Genomic DNA, 20,895 nt, shown 5'->3' with positions numbered 1-20,895 from the left:
TATTGGTAACAAATATATATTCTGGTCCTGTCACACACTGCAGGTGTGTTGGGATCAAATATAGCAGAGTTTACAAAAAGTAACAGGATATCAGTTCCCCAAAACTTGTAAGATGCTGTATTTGGGAAACATAACTCATAATGTGATACAAAGAGAAGACGTATATCTAAAGTATTATTAACAGCAAGCAGGAAAGTGATCAGCAGATTGTGGTACAAAGTGGAGCCGCCGACCCGGAGCAGTGGTTACGGGTTGTTGAGGAAATATTTGTAATGGAGAGACTCTATCACAAACTAAGATTACAGGAGTCTCAATTTGAAGAAAAGTGGGAAAAATTGACTTATTTCAGGAGGACAGAAGAGGACAGAAGGGGACAGAAGGGGACAGAAGGGGACAGAAGAGGACAGAAGGGGACAGAAGGCGACAGAAGGGGACAGAAGGCGACAGAAGGGGACAGAAGGCGACAGAAGGGGACAGAAGGGGACAGAAGAGGACAGAAGGGGACAGAAGAGGACAGAAGAGGACAGAAGGGGACAGAAGGCGACAGAAGGGGACAGAAGGCGACAGAAGGGGACAGAAGGCGACAGAAGGGGACAGAAGGCAACAGAAGGGGACAGAAGGGGACAGAAGAGGACAGAAGGGGACAGAAGGCGACAGAAGGGGACAGAAGGCAACAGAAGGGGACAGAAGGGGACAGAAGAGGACAGAAGGGGACAGAAGGCGACAGAAGGGGACAGAAGGCGACAGAAGGGGACAGAAGGCGACAGAAGGGGACAGAAGAGGACAGAAGGGGACAGAAGAGGACAGAAGAGGACAGAAGAGGACAGAAGGGGACAGAAGGCGACAGAAGGGGACAGAAGGCGACAGAAGGGGACAGAAGGCGACAGAAGGGGACAGAAGGCAACAGAAGGGGACAGAAGAGGACAGAAGAGGACAGAAGGGGACAGAAGAGGACACCACCACCACTGGACAATAGAGACTTTGGTTGATGAAAGATGGATAGATTTTGTATATTTGTTTTGCCCTCACACTGTAACTGTGAAAACTGAAAAATTTCAATAAAAATTAAGTTTAAAAAAAAAAAAAGAAAGGCCCCAGGGCCATATTTGAACCCACAACCTTCATGCTGAGAGGTGAGAGCCCGAACCACTTCACCACCGTGCACCCCGAACTACCTCCAGTAGCTCACGGTGTTTCATTATAGCGAGTGTTGATCATGAAGTTTTACAGCTCAACATTTCATTACACTGAACATAAACTATTCATTATGATAAAGCTGATGGAAACAGTTTCTCACAGTAGTTTTGACTTCAACCCCCACCACAAAAAGCTCTCTGCATTAATACAGTTAGGATTAATATTTACAGGACGTTCAATAATCTCTACTTTGTACATTTACTTGAGTAAAGACGTTGCATCAGTACTTGTACGTGAGAACGTATCTCTCCTCTGGTGCTTAGGGTTGATAAAGACTTGGTGACTGCGGTTTTTCCGTCAGCAGGTACATTTGGTAGTTTTTCTTCAATCAGTGGATTATGTTGTTCTTTTGCCTGAAGTGCAGTACGCTGGGTATGGCGTCTCAGGTTTCATCAAAGTAAGGCCGCATTCTCAACACATTATTTATTAGTGTGTGGACTGACGGAGGCCAACCGCCTCCCTCCATCAGTCAGCGCGTCGTCCTTGGAAGTGATAAAGACTGAGAAATGGCTGGATAAACCCTTCTGGCAGAGGTTTTATTGGCAGAGCAGAGAGATGTTAAGTGATCCCACATGTACTGAGGTCATGGAAACAAAATCTGATCTATGAAAAAAATACATAAATTGTGCCTTTGGCATTGAGTTGAAGAAACGAATGGACAGGGTTTGATTGGTGGTTGTTCTCCAACACAGCTGAACGTTGAAGGTCCATTCATCCTCCAGAAGAACCAGAAGGGTCGACACTCGATGGCCCTGCCAAACAAAATGACCTAATTTTCTTCCCCAGACTCCATGTGGCCGAACAAATGTTGTTCAGCAGTGCCAAGCACCCAGGCTGAAGTCTCCCCGTGCCCAGCCGCACAAACTTAGGCAGATTCTATTTGTTTACCTAGTCTGACGGTTACATGGTACCTTACTGGTGGTGTTGGTACCTTCAGACTGGTGGTGTTGGTACCTTCAGACTGGTGTTGGTACCTTCAGACTAGAGTTTCGAACTTCAGACTAGTGTTTCGACCTTCAGACTAGAGTTTCGACCTTCAGACTCGTGTTTCGAACTTCAGACTAGTGTTTCGACCTTCAGACTAGAGTTTCGACCTTCAGACTCGTGTTTCGACCTTCAGACTAGAGTTTCGAACTTCAGACTCGTGTTTCGAACTTCAGACTAGTGTTTCGACCTTCAGACTAGAGTTTCGACCTTCAGACTCGTGTTTCGAACTTCAGACTAGTGTTTTGACCTTCAGACTAGAGTTTCGACTTTCAGACTCGTGTTTCGACCTTCAGACTAGAGTTTTGACCTTCAGACTCGTGTTTCGAACTTCAGACTTGTGTTTCAAACTTCAGACTCGTGTGTCGACCTTCAGACTCGTGTGTCGACCTTCAGACTAGTGTTTCGACCTTCAGACTAGTGTTTTGACCTTCAGACTCGTGTTTCGAACTTCAGACTCGTGTTTCGAACTTCAGACTCGTGTTTCGACCTTCAGACTAGTGTTTCGAACTTCAGACTCGTGTTTCGAACTTCAGACTAGTGTTTCGACCTTCAGACTAGTGTTTCGACCTTCAGACTAGAGTTTCGACCTTCAGACTCGTGTTTCGAACTTCAGACTCGTGTTTCGAACTTCAGACTAGTGTTTCGACCTTCAGACTAGTGTTTCGACCTTCAGACTAGTGTTTTGACCTTCAGACTAGTGTTTCGAACTTCAGACTCGTGTTTCGAACTTCAGACTCGTGGTTCGAACTTCAGACTAGAGTTTTGACCTTCAGACTCGTGTTTCGAACTTCAGACTCGTGTGTCGACCTTCAGACTCGTGTGTCGACCTTCAGACTAGAGTTTCGACCTTCAGACTCGTGTTTCGAACTTCAGACTAGTGTTTCGACCTTCAGACTAGTGTTTTGACCTTCAGACTAGAGTTTCGAACTTCAGACTCGTGTTTCGAACTTCAGACTAGTGTTTCGACCTTCAAACTAGAGTTTCGACCTTCAGACTAGAGTTTCGACCTTCAGACTCGTGTTTCGAACTTCAGACTCGTGTTTCGAACTTCAGACTCGTGTTTCGACCTTCAGACTAGAGTTTCGACCTTCAGACTCGTGTTTCGAACTTCAGACTCGTGTTTCGAACTTCAGACTAGTGTTTCGACCTTCAGACTAGAGTTTCGAACTTCAGACTCGTGTTTCGAACTTCAGACTAGTGTTTCGACCTTCAGACTAGAGTTTCGACCTTCAGACTAGTGTTTCGACCTTCAGACTAGTGTTTCGACCTTCAGACTAGTGTTTCGACCTTCAGACTCGTGTTTCGACCTTCAGACTCGTGTTTCGAACTTCAGACTAGAGTTTTGACCTTCAGACTAGAGTTTCGACCTTCAGACTAGAGTTTTGACCTTCAGACTCGTGTTTCGAACTTCAGACTCGTGTGTCGACCTTCAGACTAGAGTTTCGACCTTCAGACTAGAGTTTCGACCTTCAGACTAGAGTTTCGACCTTCAGACTCGTGTGTCGACCTTCAGACTAGAGTTTCGACCTTCAGACTAGAGTTTCGACCTTCAGACTAGAGTTTCGACCTTCAGACTCGTGTTTCGACCTTCAGACTAGTGTGCATACCTTCGGGCAGTGAGTTGAGGTACTGTTTCATGAGGCCCTGGACTCGGCCCAGATAGAGCTGGATCAGCACGTTGTGGAACTCGGGCCCCTGGTCCTCCCACACGTGGATGATGTGCTCCAGGTAGGGGATGGCCAGCTCCTCAAAGCCGTCCTTCAGGAACTGCAGCACCTTGTCTCTGGGGAGAGTCTCCACCTCCGTCAGGTCCTCGGTGAAGATCTGGACAGAGAATTTCAAGAGTTTTGAAAAGTCAAAACAGACACAGACACATGTGGCGTGTCGAGTCCAGAATGGTTCTGTTCATTAATCTGACATTGATTGACACTGCAAGAGCTGGACGTGTTGAGCTGGACAAAGTTCTCCAATGTTCATGATGTGACGAGACAGAGTCCATAAGTACGGGAGAACATTTGTTTTTTTCTTTTACAAGACGTGTTAGAGGAGGATTCATCGATGTGATTCTCCATCGCAGGAATAAAAGGATAAAAACTGAGGCTGGTATTACTCCGCCCTCTGTTATCCTCCAACCGGCAGAGAGGATTAAGTCCCACTGAAAATCCGCCTCTGTGATGGAGGAAGATTATTACCAACATTTAAATACGGAATTAAGGCTCCTGCAGAATCCCATGAGAACCCATAAGAACGAGAAGAAACGCTCGGCAGTGACGTCGGCCAGCTGCTGAAAAAAAAAAAAGCTTTTTCAGCAGGACAGTTCATAGTCCGAGGAGAAGCTGTCAAACTCAGAGGCCACGCCCCCTCACAGCAGGCACGCGCCTGTGAAGCGGCGTTTTAACTTTTCAATTGCAGCTTATTTCTCACTTCCAATGTTCTCAGAAACACATTTCTCTGAACTGTTCCAGTAATGAAGGAGAGAGTTCATGTTGGTCTGGTTTTAACTGCAGGAGCTGAGTGATGCCTTCAGGGGCATCACGTACCTCCGCCTTCCGACATGTTAACGAGCTGCGGGGCTCAACACAGTAGCAAGGCTACATGCTAACCATGATTAAAATATGACTGATGGTCAATAGCGGCACACAGCAGTACAGGCGTTTCTCCTCGTCCTAGTGGAGCACGAATCAGTCTTTAGAAAAACAACCAAACCTCTCATGGTTGTGTTGGTCATCAAGGCCGGACTCATTTGAACTCCATACGGCGTCAAAACAGAAAAGTAGGAGGGAGAGTTTCTGCACCTTTTAAACTTCAATATATGAGTGTCTTTTACCAAAGTGTGACCGGCTGCCGGAGTTGGACCTCCGACCGGTACCGGACCTCCGACCGGTACCGCCACGTCTGGACGTCAGGCCCGACAACACTTGTGGGATTAACTGGATTCTGAGCTCAAACTCTGGTCTGTTCCTACCTTCAGGCCGTCTTCAGGGCACATCTTCAGCACCCAGGGAGAAAACTCAAAGATGATGCTCAGATTCTCCAGTCCTGTGACAAGAACCAGGACATTAATATTCAGGATAATCAATCAATCAATCAATCAATCAATCATTCTCACTAGGACCTGGATGCAGGAGTCACACTGTGTGTGATCACACCGTTATCTAGACTTTCTACTTTAAACATGAGCCAAACAAAGAATTGATCCAATTCGGAGAGCCAGTGAAGCACTTTGGTAGAAAATGTGTGACTGGTTTATGTCTTTTATTGACGACCAACAAAGAGCGACTTCAACAAAGCTGGAGAGTTTCCATCAGCTTCAGATTATTTACTGGATTGTTCTGTGAGAGAAACAGAAACATGCCAAATAACTGCAACTAAAGTTCTGTACTACTACACTACCCCCCCCCCCCCACACACACACACACACACAGATTAAGTACTTGCAGATGTACACAGCAGATATAAAAATCCCCTCATGAGTCTTTCCAGACACACAGAAGACAGAACTGGTCCCAGGGTCCGGGTCCATCACAGAGGAGGTTCTTCCTCCTGGAGTTCATCCAACATGTCAGACAGCAGGAGGCGCTCACCCAGTCTCTGGAGGTACTGCACGGTCCGCTCGTGGCCCTTCAGGGGCGAGTTGGCCTTGGTGGACTGGTCCAGCAGAACCTGCAGGGCTGAAGGTGGCAGCATGTCAAACGTGGCGTCACATCGTGACTCGTGTTCACTGGAGGCCCGAGCAGCTGCTTCCAATTGGCTGAAACAGCAGGAGCTCGCCATTAAAACCAGAGCAAACTGTGGCTGGGGCCGACGCCAGAACCACACCCAGGGAGAGAGAGAGCGACAAGAGCCGCTCTGCTCTGAACACCCGTTCTAACCTCCAACACACCCATCAGTACAACACTGGAACAACACACACACTTCTCAGGCTACTGACGTCCAACACACCCATCAGTCTGACACTGGAACAACACACACTTCTCAGGCTACTGACCTCCAACACACCCATCAGTCTGACACTGGAACAACACACACTTCTCAGGCTACTGACGTCCAACACACCCATCAGTCTGATTCTGGAACAACACACACTTCTCAGGGTACTGACCTCCAACACCCCCATCAGTCTGATACTGGAACAACACACACTTCTCAGGGTACTGACCTCCAACACACCCATCAGTCTGATACTGGAACAGCACACACTTCTCAGGGTACTGACCTCCAACACCCCCATCAGTCTGATACTGGAACAACACACACTTCTCAGGGTACTGACCTCCAACACCCCCATCAGTCTGACACTGGAACAACACACACTTCTCAGGGTACTGACCTCCAACACCCCCATCAGTCTGACACTGGAACAACACACACTTCTCAGGGTACTGACCTCCAACACCCCCATCAGTCTGATACTGGAACAACACACACTTCTCAGGGTACTGACCTCCAACACCCCCATCAGTCTGACACTGGAACAACACACACTTCTCAGGCTACTGACGTCCAACACACCCATCAGTCTGATACTGGAACAACACACACTTCTCAGGTACCGGACCACATTACTTCTATCCAGTTTGTGAAACTGGTTCAAAGGTTGAATCCCAGAATTCAAGTTGCTTGTTCAAACAGATTCAAGGTGTTAATTGTCGTGCTTCGACACGCTTGTACGTGTCCTAGTACTGAATTCTGTTTATGAGGCCAAAATCCCATCGTAAACAAGTGAAAACATGTAAACGTTTCACTGCAAGTGGATTTGTGCTTGAAGAGTTAAACCCTCCAAACAGGCTTTATGAGCACTAAACTTTGTTTTCACATATTTACATAACTGAATATAAACTGTAAGTTCCTGCATATTTGCTGTGTTTGTTAAATCTGCTTATGTAACAGTGATTATTACTCATCCATACAAAACAACCCATGTGAACTGAGAAGGAGAGACATGAGAGGTTAGAGCGACAGCGGGAGCCTGAAGCGGCATCTCAAATGAACTAGTCGTCACTGAAGACCTGCTTCATAGTGCGACTAATCGCTGTGGTCGGCTGTTGAAGCTCTGGAGAGGAGAAAAGGTGAGTTGAGGAATATGAATCTATACGACGGTGATCCAGATGAAGATGGAGTCTCATACCTTTCTTGTGCAGGCCTTTCTTCTCATAGAGAATAATGAGCTCGCTGTACTTGTGAGCCTTCTTCAGGACGTACTCGCTCTCCTCGATGTGGCAGTGGTTGTTCTCCAGGCGGAGGAGGGGCGACACCAGGGCCACGTTGGTCTGTCAGGTCACAACACAGCTCATCACAACACCACCTGTCCTCCAGCTGCATGGTGTGGATGATCTGAACCCCCGAGAACACGTTACCTCCCAGGAGCTCCAGTCTGAGAGTCCTGCGTCTCACCAACCCCCAAACACCCCAAAGTAACTCCCCGGATAATAAGATAATACACGTGGCATCCTGCAGGTGGCGCCGTAGCCAAACAAGTCGCCTCTACTTCCTCAGCCCTCAGCATCCAGATCCACTGCTTCAACGACACGTTTCTGCCGTTTCAACAGCTTCCCTGTTCAGCTTAGTCACATGATTCAGAACCAGAGTCATTTAATCTCTCCACTGGAAACCAGAGAGTCATTTAATCTCTCCACTGGAAACCAGTCATTTAATCCCTCCACTGGAAACCAGAGTCATTTAATGTCTCCACTGGAAACCAGAGAGTCATTTAATCCCTCCACTGGAAACAAGTCATTTAATCTCTCCACTGGAAACCAGTCATTTAATCCCTCCACTGGAAACCAGAGTCATTTAATCCCTACACTGGAAACCAGAGAGTCATTTAATCCCTCCACTGGAAACCAGCCATTTTAATCCCTCCACTGGAAACTACAGTCATTTAATCCCTCCACTGGAAACCAGTCATTTAATCCCTCCACTGGAAACCAGTCATTTAATCCCTCCACTGGAAACAAGTCATTTAATCCCTCCACTGGAAACCAGAGTTATTTAATCCCTCCACTGGAAACAAGTCATTTAATCCCTCCACTGGAAACCAGAGTCATTTAATCCCTCCACTGGAAACCAGAGTCATTTAATCCCTCCACTGGAAACCAGAGTCGTTTCAACAGCTTCCCTGTTCAGCTTAGTCACATGATTCAGAACCAGAGTCATTTAATCTCTCCACTGGAAACCAGAGTCATTTAATCTCTCCACTGGAAACCAGAGAGTCATTTAATCTCTCCACTGGAAACCAGAGAGTCATTTAATCTCTCCACTGGAAACCAGTCATTTAATCCCTCCACTGGAAACAAGTCATTTAATCTCTCCACTGGAAACCAGTCATTTAATCCCTCCACTGGAAAACAGATAGTCATTTAATCCCTCCACTGGAAACCAGATAGTCATTTAATCCCTCCACTGGAAACCAGAGAGTCATTTAATCTCTCCACTGGAAACCAGTCATTTAATCCCTCCACTGGAAACCAGAGTCATTTAATCCCTCCACTGGAAACCAGTCATTTAATCCCTCCACTGGAAACCAGTCATTTAATCCCTCCACTGGAAACCAGAGTCATTTAATCCCTCCACTGGAAACCAGTCATTTAATCCCTCCACTGGAAACCAGTCATTTAATCCCTCCACTGGAAACCAGAGTCATTTTATCCCTCCACTGGAAACCAGAGAGTCATTTTATCCCTCCACTGGAAACCAGAGAGTCATTTAATCCCTCCACTGGAAACCAGAGTCATTTAATCCCTCCACTGGAAACCAGAGTCATTTAATCCCGCCACTGGAAACCAGAGTCATTTAATCCCTCCACTGGAAACCAGAGTCATTTAATCCCTCCACTGGAAACCAGTCATTTAATCCCTCCACTGGAAACCAGTCATTTAATCCCTCCACTGGAAACCAGTCATTTAATCCCTCCACTGGAAACATGAGCGTGAAGCGAGTGGCTGCTGAAGGTTGTGTTCAGGTTGAGTCACCTGGTCTGACGGTGTTCAGGTTGAGTCACCTGGTCTGACGGTGTTCAGGTTGAGTCACCTGGTCTGACGGTGTTCAGGTTGAGTCACCTGGTCTGACGGTGTTCAGGTTGAGTCACCTGGTCTGACGGGCTTCAGGCTGAGTCACCTGGTCTGACGGTGTTCAGGTTGAGTCACCTGGTCTGACGGTGTTCAGGTTGAGTCACCTGGTCTGACGGTGTTCAGGTTGAGTCACCTGGTCTGACGGTGTTCAGGTTGAGTCACCTGGTCTGACGGGCTTCAGGCTCACTGATCTGAAGGTAAAACATTCAGGATGTTTCACATAAAACTAAGCGTCTCCTCTTAATCCAGTCAACTGGTCAGAACAGGAACCTCCATTACTGTGACACCGTCACCTTCAGGATCTCCACCCAGAACGGGTGGAGCTCTGCTCCCGCCTGGAGGAGCCGCCACTTGTTCTGCTCCTGTTTGAGGCAGAAGGTGATTTCCTGGAGGGCCTGCAGTGTGAACCAGTGAAGCTGAGCCTGCTGAAGGAACCATGTGCTCCAAAGCTTTCTACACCTGAATGACAACACGCTTCTTTGAACTGCAGCCCTGCTTCGGCTCCAACACGTAGTCAGATAAGAGCCGGTATCAAATCCATCTGCTTGGCGACGCTGCCAGCAGCTCATCAATCCCACGAGTCTTGGTTTGCCAGAGCTGCATTAGCATGTTTGATTTAATGTGAAGGTCTGGGCGAGTTCAGCCGAATTAACAAACTGGCTTTGGGTGGAGACGTGGTGCAGGAGATATGAAGAGTTTGGACAGCAGACAAAGCAGAAGAATAAAAACAAGCTGCGCTACGACCCTCTTCTGAACAACAGGCCTGGATCCATTTAGCTTCCGCCGCCTCCTATCAGCAGCACGGGGATTCAACATCCCTCCATCTTCCTTCACACCATGCAGAACCCAGACCCCGGGTGACCCGGGTGTCCCGGGGGGACGGACAGGCGGACGGTCCACCTACGTGGAGGTAGCACTTCAGCAGCGTGGTGTCGATGATCTGCAGCAGCTTCTTGCGGCTCTTGATGGTGGGAGTGCCCTCCATGAGCGGAGACGTCGTCGACGGGTCCGAGTCGTTCAGCTGCTTCACCAGATGGCTGCGTTTCTACGACGACATCACAACCAGGTCAACAACTGACCTGCAGCGACTACGTCAACTTTAACCAGGACCACTAATACTTCTACCAGGACCACTAATACTTCTACCAGGACCACTAATACCTCTACCAGTACCACCAATACCTCTACCAGTACCACCAATACTTCTACCAGTACCACTAATACCTCTACCAGTACCACTAATACTTCTACCAGTGCCACTAATACCTCTACCAGTGCCACTAATACCTCTACCAGTACCACTAATACTTCTACCAGTACCACTAATACCTCTACCAGTACCACTAATACTTCTACCAGGACCACTAATACTTCTACCAGGACCACTAATACTTCTACCAGGACCACTAATACTTCTACCAGGACCACTAATACCTCTACCAGGACCACTAATACCTCTACCAGTACCACCAATACTTCTACCAGTACCACCAATACTTCTACCAGTACCACTAATACCTCTACCAGGACCACTAATACTTCTACCAGTGCCACTAATACCTCTACCAGTACCACTAATACTTCTACCAGGACCACTAATACCTCTACCAGTACCACTAATACTTCTACCAGTGCCACTAATACCTCTACCAGTACCACTAATACTTCTACCAGGACCACTAATACCTCTACCAGTACCACCAATACTTCTACCAGGACCACTAATACCTCTACCAGTACCACTAATACTTCTACCAGGACCACTAATACCTCTACCAGGACCACTAATACTTCTACCAGGACCACTAATACCTCTACCAGTACCACTAATACCTCTACCAGGACCACTAATACTTCTACCAGTACCACTAATACTTCTACCAGGACCACTGATACCTCTACCAGGACCACTGATACCTCTACCAGTACCACTAATACCTCTACCAGTACCACTAATACCTCTACCCGGACCACTAATACTTCTACCAGGACCACTAATACTTCTACCAGTACCACTAATACCCCTACCAGGACCACTAATACTTCTACCAGTGCCACTAATACCTCTACCAGTGCCACTAATACCTCTACCAGTACCACTAATACCTCTACCAGTACCACTAATACTTCTACCAGGACCACTAATACTTCTACCAGTACCACTAATACCTCTACCAGTACCACTAATACCTCTACCAGGACCACTAATACTTCTAGCAGGACCACTAATACTTCTACCAGTACCACTAATACCTCTACCAGGACCACTAATACTTCTACCAGTGCCACTAATACCTCTACCAGTACCACTAATACCTCTACCAGGACCACTAATACTTCTACCAGCACCACTAATACTTCTACCAGCACCACTAATACTTCTACCAGTACCACTAATACTTCTACCAGTACCACTAATACTTCTACCAGGACCACTAATACTTCTACCAGTACCACTAATACCTCTACCAGTACCACTAATACCTCTACCAGGACCACTAATACTTCTACCAGTACCACTAATACTTCTACCAGTACCACTAATACCTCTACCAGGACCACTAATACTTCTACCAGGACCACTAATACTTCTACCAGCACCACTAATACTTCTACCAGTGCCACTAATACCTCTACCAGTACCACTAATACCTCTACCAGTACCACTAATACTTCTACCAGGACCACTAATACCTCTACCAGTACCACTAATACTTCTACCAGGACCACTAATACCTCTACCAGTACCACTAATACCTCTACCAGTACCACTAATACTTCTACCAGGACCACTAATACCTCTACCAGGACCACTAATACTTCTACCAGGACCACTAATACTTCTACCAGTACCACTAATACCTCTACCAGTACCACTAATACCTCTACCAGGACCACTAATACTTCTACCAGTACCACTAATACCTCTACCAGTACCACTAATACCTCTACCAGTACCACTAATACCTCTACCAGGACCACTAATACTTCTACCAGGACCACTAATACTTCTACCAGTACCACTAATACCCCTACCAGGACCACTAATACTTCTACCAGTGCCACTAATACCTCTACCAGTACCACTAATACCTCTACCAGTACCACTAATACTTCTACCAGGACCACTAATACTTCTACCAGTACCACTAATACCTCTACCAGTACCACTAATACCTCTACCAGGACCACTAATACTTCTAGCAGGACCACTAATACTTCTACCAGTACCACTAATACCTCTACCAGTACCACTAATACCTCTACCAGCACCACTAATACTTCTACCAGCACCACTAATACTTCTACCAGTACCACTAATACTTCTACCAGCACCACTAATACTTCTACCAGCACCACTAATACTTCTACCAGTACCACTAATACCTCTACCAGTACCACTAATACCTCTACCAGTACCACTAATACCTCTACCAGCACCACTAATACTTCTACCAGCACCACTAATACTTCTACCAGTACCACTAATACTTCTACCAGGACCACTAATACTTCTACCAGCACCACTAATACTTCTACCAGTACCACTAATACTTCTACCAGTACCACTAAGCCCTCAGTCCTGTTGCAAAAAAGAGCAATACGAATCATCAGTAAGAAATGTTATAGAGAACACACCAATCCTTTATTTATTGAAAATAAACCTCTTAAAGTTAAGGACCTTGTCGACTTAAGCATTTTGATTATTATGTGGAAAGCAAAACAAAAAAAAATTGCCAAACGATGTTCAAAGTAATTTTGTTGCACAAACCATTCGCCAGAGGAGAAAATATAATTTTCAGAACAAATGTTTGCACGACGTCGTAGAAACAGAAACGTCCATCTGTTTATGGAGTAAAACTGTGGAACTCTTTAAGAGTGGAATTTAAATATTGTTCAAGTGTTTACAAATTTAAGAAAATGGACAAAGAGAAAATTCTGAGAGACTCTGGAAAGAATTGAAAAGAATTGACTGTAACTGTAGAACTGTAAGACAAAAGGAGGCTGTTTTTATGTTGTGAGACCTGGTGAGTCGGGGAACGATGGAGAACCGAATTGATTTGATTTTGTTGTAAAGTTGCTAATAGGAACCGAAAACACAAGATTCATCTTCTCTCTGTTCCTTTTTGTTCATGTATGGATGACAAATATATATATAGTGAAATGGCATGATATAATATGAACAAATAAATAAATAAATAAATAAACAATACTATGAAATACTTCCGTAAACAAAGTGTGGAAAAGCTCAAGGGAATGAAGACTTTTACAAGCCACTGTGTGTGTGTGTGTGTGTGTGTGTGTGTGTGTGTGTGTGTGTGTGTGTGTGTGCGTCACACACCTGGGTGAGGTAATCGATCAGAGCCAGGTGAGCCTTCTCCAGCTCGGCCCCGGACAGCGTGGGCAGCGGGTTGGGGTAGTGCAGCTGCTTGCGGTAGTCTGACGGCAGCAGGTCGGGGTACAGACCAATCACGTGAGTAGGATCTGCACAAACACACCGCCGGAGGGCAGCTCATCAATAACACTGAGTGAAATGTGTGTTTAGGACAAAAACAATAAGTCCTCAAGTCGAAAGCCATTAGAACCGGAAGATAAAGTCTGATCCGTATCGCCCATAATCAATCAATCACAACCAATCAATCAATCACAGCCAGACACAATCAATCACAACCACTCAATCAATCAATCAATCAATCCCAACCACTCAATCAATCACATCCAATCAATCACTCACAACCAGACACAATCAATCAATCAATCACATCCAATCAATCAATCACAGCCAATCAATCAATCACAGGCAGACACAATCAATCACAACCAGACACAATCAATCACAACCAACCAATCAATCAATCACATCCAATCAATCAGTCACAGGCAGACACAATCAATCGCAACCAGACACAATCAATCAATCACAACCAATCAATCAATCAATCACAGGCAGACACAATCAATCACAACCAACCAATCAATCAATCAATCAATCAATCACATCCAATCAATCAGTCACAGGCAGACACAATCAATCAATCACAGGCAGACACAATCAATCCCGGTCAATCCCACCAAATGGCAGACTGGAGGTGTGTTGGCGGATCAGGACTCTACCTGTGCCAAGTTTAGCAAACACCTGCATGGAGTCGTCAAATCTCTTCTGGCAGAACAGGTTGAAGGCGTAAAGGTTCTGGATGTGGTGGATCTGTTGCTTCTTATCACCGTCGGAGTCGTCCTTCATCTTCTGGCAGCAACGTGAGGAACACATTCATCATGCTACAGGGAATATCTGTAGTGTAGTGTAGTGGGTGTAGTGTAGTGTGGGTGTAGTGTAGTGTGGGTGTAGTGCAGTGTGGGTGTAGTGTAGTGTGGGTGTAGTGTAGTGTGGGTGTAGTGCAGTGGGTGTAGTGTAGTGTGGGTGTAGTGCAGTGTGGGTGTAGTGTAGTGTGGGTGTAGTGCAGTGTGGGTGTAGTGTAGTGGGTGTAGTGTAGTGTGGGTGTAGTGCAGTGTGGGTGTAGTGTAGTAGGTGTAGTGTAGTGTGGGCGTAGTGTAGTGGGTGTAGTGTAGTGTGGGTGTAGTGTAGTGTGGTGTGGGTGTAGTGTAGTGGGTGTAGTGCAGTGGTGTGTGGGTGTAGTGTAGTGCAGTGGTGTGTGGGTGTAGTGTAGTGTAGTGTGGGTGTAGTGTAGTTGGTGTAGTGCAGTGGTGTGTGGGTGTAGTGCAGTGGTGTATGGGTGTAGTGTGGGTGTAGTGTAGTGTGAGTGTTGTGTGGGTGTAGTGCAGTGGTGTGTGGGTGTAGTGTAGTGTGAGTGGTGTGGGTGTAGTGCAGTGGTGTGTGGGTGTAGTGCAGTGAATGAAGTGTAGTGTGGGTGTAGTGTAGTGAATGTAGTGTAGTGTGAGTGTAGGGTAGTGAATGTAGTGTAGTGTGAGTGTAGGGTAGTGAATGTAGTGTAGTGTGGGTGTAGGGTAGTGAATGTAGTGTAGTGTGGGTGTAGTGTAGTGAATGTAGTGTAGTGTGAGTGTAGGGTAGTGAATGTAGTGTGAGTGTAGGGTAGTGAATGTAGTGTAGTGTGAGTGTAGGGTAGTGAATGTAGTGTGAGTGTAGGGTAGTGAATGTAGTGTAGTGTGGGTGTAGTGAAGCTACACTACACTGACTGAAGTATGGTGTGACTGTAGTGAGAGTGTAGGGTGGTGCAGTGTCGGGTGGTGCAGTGATTCTCAACCATTGAGCCACAGAAAACTGCCAGTCCTGCTCCCGTGGGCTGCAATGCCGCTTCCCACCACTCGGGGCAGTGATGCACTATTCAGTGGCTGAACTCTCAAATAAGCAGCAGAAGGAGAAGCCAGACGGAAACTTTTGACTGAGGCGATGAGAAGTTTTTCAAAATGGAACAAAAAGAGGATGAGAGTGATGCCGCCCCTCCTCAGAGCACAGACATGTCTGCAAGTCCAACGCTGACTTTAGAAAACTTTAGAAAAGTTTCGGCTTTCTGACCGGAGGCCGAGTCCAGAGTGAGCGAGGGTTCAAGCTCGCGACCTCAAAGCCCCGACGGCGTCTCCAAACCAAACGTCCACAGCTGGTGGAAAAGCTGCTGGATCATTGCGGGAGGAAAGAAAATGAGCTCCAGATGCAGAAAGGCACCGATCCGTCTCGAAACTCTAAACCTGCTTTAAAATACGAGCTGATCTCAAAACTTCCAAAACCGTGCTCTCAGGCAATCCCCTCTGCCTCTTTGTTGCACGGCGCCTTGTCCTTTTAAGGCTGAAACGGGTAAGTCGCCCCCCTCAGGACCAACGGGGAACTGATGGAATGGGATTTTTGCATATAGAAAAAAAATCAGGTGTACATTAATGGGCTGAATTACATAACTTGATGAAACACGGCAGCCATTTCTGAAATACATAGAAAACTATAAAATGTGTAGCATTCCAACATAATAGGTTAATTGTCAGAGTATCTGTGACTTTAATTTTCCTTGCCGCTGCTCTCAAATGCATATCGATTGGTATTTTCAGCTGCTGTTCTTGTTTTGTTTGTTGACTTATGTTTTTTTTTTTGTGCGTCTTACTGTGATTGTTGGAGTTCTTGTTTTTGGGAGGAAAAAAACGGCAGCCAATAATATATGTTCAATATTATCTGTAACTCACTGTTGAAAATCTTAAATAAAATGATAAAAATATAAATAAATAGATAAAAATAGGAGGTGGCTGCTGCCTATGAGCTGACGAGTGTCTGACGGAGAGTCGCCGTATTGCTGACGCGGCGTCTGGAGAGAATAGAGCCAGTTGTTCCTCTCTGCAGCTCCAGCAGGCCGATGACCTCACCGCTGCTGGCCTCACCACAGGGTTTCATTCAGGAGAATTCCTCTTCAGCTTTTCAAGTATTTAAATCTAAATATTTTGGGATTTCAGATCCAAATTGTAAATATTGACTTGAGCCTCGGTGGCAATGCTCCCCAGTTCCAGGCCTGGAGGACCTGGAGGACCTGGAGGACCTGGAGGGCCAGGGTCCTGCATCGTCCCGGTTGCAACACGCCTCAATACAATAAGCGCCTCGAAGCTTGGCTTCTTCGCAAGCTTGACGATGACATCATCATCATCAGGTCGAGGTGTGCTGAAGATGGGAGGAGCTAAAGTGTGGAACTCTGCTTCATAGCAAGTTGACGTGTAGAACCAGAACCGCTCTCCTGCTCGGTGTTCAGGTGCAGCTTCACATCCTCCGGATTAGGAAAAGAGTCGGATCGTTTATTTCACAGGGTTTTACCGCGTTCCTCTCACTGGACTGGATCTAGTTACTGAACTCTGATTGAAATGAAGGTGTTCATACTTAAATTTGTACTGGCAGCACTGGGTCAAAGGTGAAACAGGTTGAAAACCCCTGGTGTACTGCGAGTGTAGTGTCACGCTCGTGTAGTAACTGTAGGGTAACTATAGTGTAACGCTGTTCGCATGTGTAGCGTGACTGTAGTGTAACTGTGGTGTAACTATTGTTTAACATTGTTAGTATGAGTGGAGTGTGACTATAGTGTCGTGTGAGAGTAGTGTGACTGTAGTGTAAGGTTGTTGGTGTAGTAACTGCAGTGTCACTTCAGTGTAACGTTGTTAGTATGAGTGTAGTGCGACTGTAGTGTAATGTTGCTCGTGTAGTAACTGTGGTGTGACTATTGTTTAACGTTGCTAGTATGAGTGGAGTGTGACTATAGTGTAAGGTTGTTAGTGTAGTGTTGTGACTGTAGTGTAAGGTTGTTAGTGTAGTGTTGTGACTGTAGTGTAAGGTTGTTAGTGTAGTGTTGTGACTATAGTGTAAGGTTGTTAGTGTAGTGTTGTGACTGTAGTGTAAGGTTGTTAGTGTAGTGTTGTGACTGTAGTGGAAGGTTGTCAGTGTAGTGACTGGAGTGCAAGGTTGTTGGTGTAGTGTTGTGACTGTAGTGTAAGGTTGTCGGTGTAGTGTTGTGACTGTAGTGTAAGGTTGTTGGTGTAGTGTATGGTTGTGATTGTAGTGTAGTGTTGTGACAGTAGTGTAAGGTTCTCGGTGTAGTGTTGTGATTGCATTGTAAGGTTCTTGGTGTAGTGTTGTGACTGTAGTGTAAGGTTGTGACTATAGTGTAAGGTTGTGACTGTAGTGTAAGGTTGTGACTATAGTGTAAGGTTGTGACTGTAGTGTAGTGTTGCGACTGTAGTGTAGTGTTGCGACTGTAGTGTAAGGTTGTGACTGTAGTGCAAGGTTGTGACTGTAGTGTAGTGTTGCGACTGTAGTGTAAGGTTGTGACAGTAGTGTAAGGTTGTGACTGTAGTGGAGTGTTGTGACTGTAGTGTGAGGTTGTGACTGTAGTGTAGTGTTGCGACTGTAGTGTAAGGTTGTGACTGTAGTGTAAGGATGTGACTGTAGTGTAAGGTTGTGACTGTAGTGTAAGGTTGTGACTGTAGTGTAAGGTTGTGACTGTAGTGTAGTGTTGCGACTGTAGTGTAAGGTTGTGACTGTAGTGTAGTGTTGCGACTGTAGTGTAAGGTTGTGACTGTAGTGTAGTGTTGCGACTGTAGTGTAAGGTTGTAACTGTAGTGTAAGGATGTGACTGTAGTGTAAGGTTGTGATTGCAGTGTAGTGTAAGGTCGTGACTGTAGTGTAAGGTTGTGACTGTAGCGTATGGATGTGACTGTAGTGTAAGGTTGTGACTATAGTGTAGTGTTGTGACTGCAGTGTAAGGTTGTGACTGTAGTGTAAGGCAGTGACTGTAGTGTAAGGTTGTGACTGTAGTGTAAGGTTGTGACTATAGTGTAGTGTTGTGACTGTAGTGTAAGGTTGTGACTGTAGTGTAAGGATGTGACTGTAGTGTAAGGATGTGACTGTAGTGTAAGGATGTGACTGTAGTGTAAGGTTGTGACTGTAGTGTAAGGATGTGACTGTAGTGTAGTGTTGCGACTGTAGTGTAAGGTTGTGACTGTAGTGTAAGGATGTGACTGTAGTGTAAGGATGTGACTGTAGTGTAAGGTTGTGACTGTAGTGTAAGGATGTGACTGTAGTGTAAGGTCGTGGTGTGGTTCTGCTCACCGCCAGCTGCAGAGCCAGTTCGAACTGTTTGTCCTGCAGCAGCTGGCGGATCTGGCTGGCGATGGAGACGGGAACCAGGCGCCACACGAAGTGGTTGCTGGCCACGTACACCACGTTGGGGCTGTGGAGCAGAGGAGGAGGAGGTCGTTGTGGAGCAGCACAGACAGAGGAGGAGGAGGTCGTTGTGGAGCAGCAGACAGAGGAGGAGGAGGTCGTTGTGGAGCAGCAGACAGAGGAGGAGGTGGTCATTGTGGAGCAGCAGACAGAGGAGGAGGTGGTCATTGTGGAGCAGCACAGACAGAGGAGGAGGTGGAGGTTGTGGAGCAGCACATACAACAGACAGAGGAGGAGGTGGTCGTTGTGGAGTAGCACAGACAACAGACAGAGGAGGAGGTGGTCGTTGTGGAGCAGCACAGACAACAGACAGAGGAGGAGGTGGTCGTTGTGGAGCAGCACAGACAACAGACAGAGTAGGAGGTGGTCGTTGTGGAGCAGCACATACAACAGACAGAGTAGGAGGTGGTCGTTGTGGAGCAGCACAGACAACAGACAGAGGAAGAGGTGGTCGTTGTGGAGCAGCACAGACAACAGACAGAGGAAGAGGTGGTCGTTGTGGAGCAGCACAGACAACAGACAGAGGAAGAGGTGGTCGTTGTGGAGCAGCACAGACAACAGACAGAGTAGGAGGTGGTCGTTGTGGAGCAGCACAGACAACAGACAGAGTAGGAGGTGGTCGTTGTGGAGCAGCACAGACAACAGACAGAGTAGGAGGTGGTCGTTGTGGAGCAGCACAGACAACAGACAGAGGAGGAGGTGGTCGTTGTGGAGTAGCACAGACAACAGACAGAGGAGGAGGTGGTCGTTGTGGAGTAGCACAGACAACAGACAGAGGAGGAGGTGGTCGTTGTGGAGTAGCACAGACAACAGACAGAGGAGGAGGTGGTCGTTGTGGAGCAGCACAGACAACAGACAGAGGAGGAGGTGGTCGTTGTGGAGCAGCACAGACAACAGGCAGAGTAGGAGGTGGTCGTTGTGGAGTAGCACAGACAGAAGAGGAGGTGGTCGTTGTGGAGCAGCAGACAGAGGAGGAGGAGGTCGTTGTGGAGCAGCACAGACAGAAGAGGAGGTGGTCGTTGTGGAGCAGCAGACAGAGGAGGAGGTGGTCGTTGTGGAGCAGCACAGACAGAAGAGGAGGTGGTCGTTGTGGAGCAGCACAGACAGAAGAGGAGGTGGTCGTTGTGGAGCAGCACAGACAGAGGAGGAGGAGGTCGTTGTGGAGCAGCAGACAGAGGAGGAGGTGGTCGTTGTGGAGCAGCACAGACAGAGGAGGAGGTGGTCATTGTGGAGCAGCAGACAGAGGAGGAGGTGGTCATTGTGGAGCAGCACAGACAGAGGAGGAGGTGGAGGTTGTGGAGCAGCACATACAACAGACAGAGGAGGAGGTGGTCGTTGTGGAGCAGCACAGACAACAGACAGAGTAGGAGGTGGTCGTTGTGGAGCAGCACATACAACAGACAGAGGAGGAGGTGGTCGTTGTGGAGTAGCACAGACAACAGACAGAGGAGGAGGTGGTCGTTGTGGAGCAGCACAGACAACAGACAGAGTAGGAGGTGGTCGTTGTGGAGCAGCACAGACAACAGACAGAGTAGGAGGTGGTCGTTGTGGAGCAGCACAGACAACAGACAGAGGAGGAGGTGGTCGTTGTGGAGCAGCACAGACAACAGACAGAGGAGGAGGTTGTCGTTGTGGAGCAGCACAGACAACAGACAGAGTAGGAGGTGGTCGTTGTGGAGCAGCACAGACAACAGACAGAGTAGGAGGTGGTCGTTGTGGAGCAGCACAGACAACAGACAGAGTAGGAGGTGGTCGTTGTGGAGCAGCACAGACAGAGGAGGAGGTGGTCGTTGTGGAGCAGCACAGACAGAGGAGGAGGTGGTCGTTGTGGAGCAGCACAGACAACAGACAGAGGAGGAGGTGGTCGTTGTGGAGCAGCACAGACAGAGGAGGAGGTGGTCGTTGTGGAGCAGCACAGACAGAGGAGGAGGTGGAGGTTGTGGAGCAGCAGACAGAGGAGGAGGAGGTCGTTGTGTTTTT

At 47.1% G+C, this 20,895-nt stretch overlaps 1 protein-coding gene across 3 annotated transcripts in view; it reads right to left on the bottom strand.

Moving 5' to 3' along the window:
- Window positions 1–20,895, bottom strand: part of vps39 (VPS39 subunit of HOPS complex) — a 42,128-nt gene that overhangs the window by 13,524 nt on the left and 7,709 nt on the right. For 2 of the 3 annotated variants that reach the window (XM_080513282.1, XM_080513284.1), the window contains exons 10-17: window positions 18,802–18,922; window positions 14,370–14,499; window positions 13,597–13,739; window positions 10,159–10,299; window positions 7,313–7,454; window positions 5,769–5,855; window positions 5,150–5,223; window positions 3,792–4,008 (exon numbers count right to left, since the gene is read on the bottom strand). In XM_080513282.1, coding sequence (XP_080369408.1) covers window positions 3,792–4,008; window positions 5,150–5,223; window positions 5,769–5,855; window positions 7,313–7,454; window positions 10,159–10,299; window positions 13,597–13,739; window positions 14,370–14,499; window positions 18,802–18,922 — 1,055 coding nt within the window. The remainder of the gene's footprint in view (window positions 1–3,791; window positions 4,009–5,149; window positions 5,224–5,768; window positions 5,856–7,312; window positions 7,455–10,158; window positions 10,300–13,596; window positions 13,740–14,369; window positions 14,500–18,801; window positions 18,923–20,895) is intronic. The other variant, XM_080513283.1, reaches the window with a different exon arrangement.

The sequence above is a fragment of the Blennius ocellaris genome (genome assembly GCF_963422515.1).
Source record: "Blennius ocellaris genome assembly, chromosome: 17".
In the NCBI taxonomy this organism is placed as follows: domain Eukaryota; kingdom Metazoa; phylum Chordata; class Actinopteri; order Blenniiformes; family Blenniidae; genus Blennius; species Blennius ocellaris.
The sequence above is the reverse complement of the archived record's forward strand: the minus strand, read 5'-3'. Positions and strand labels throughout refer to the sequence as shown.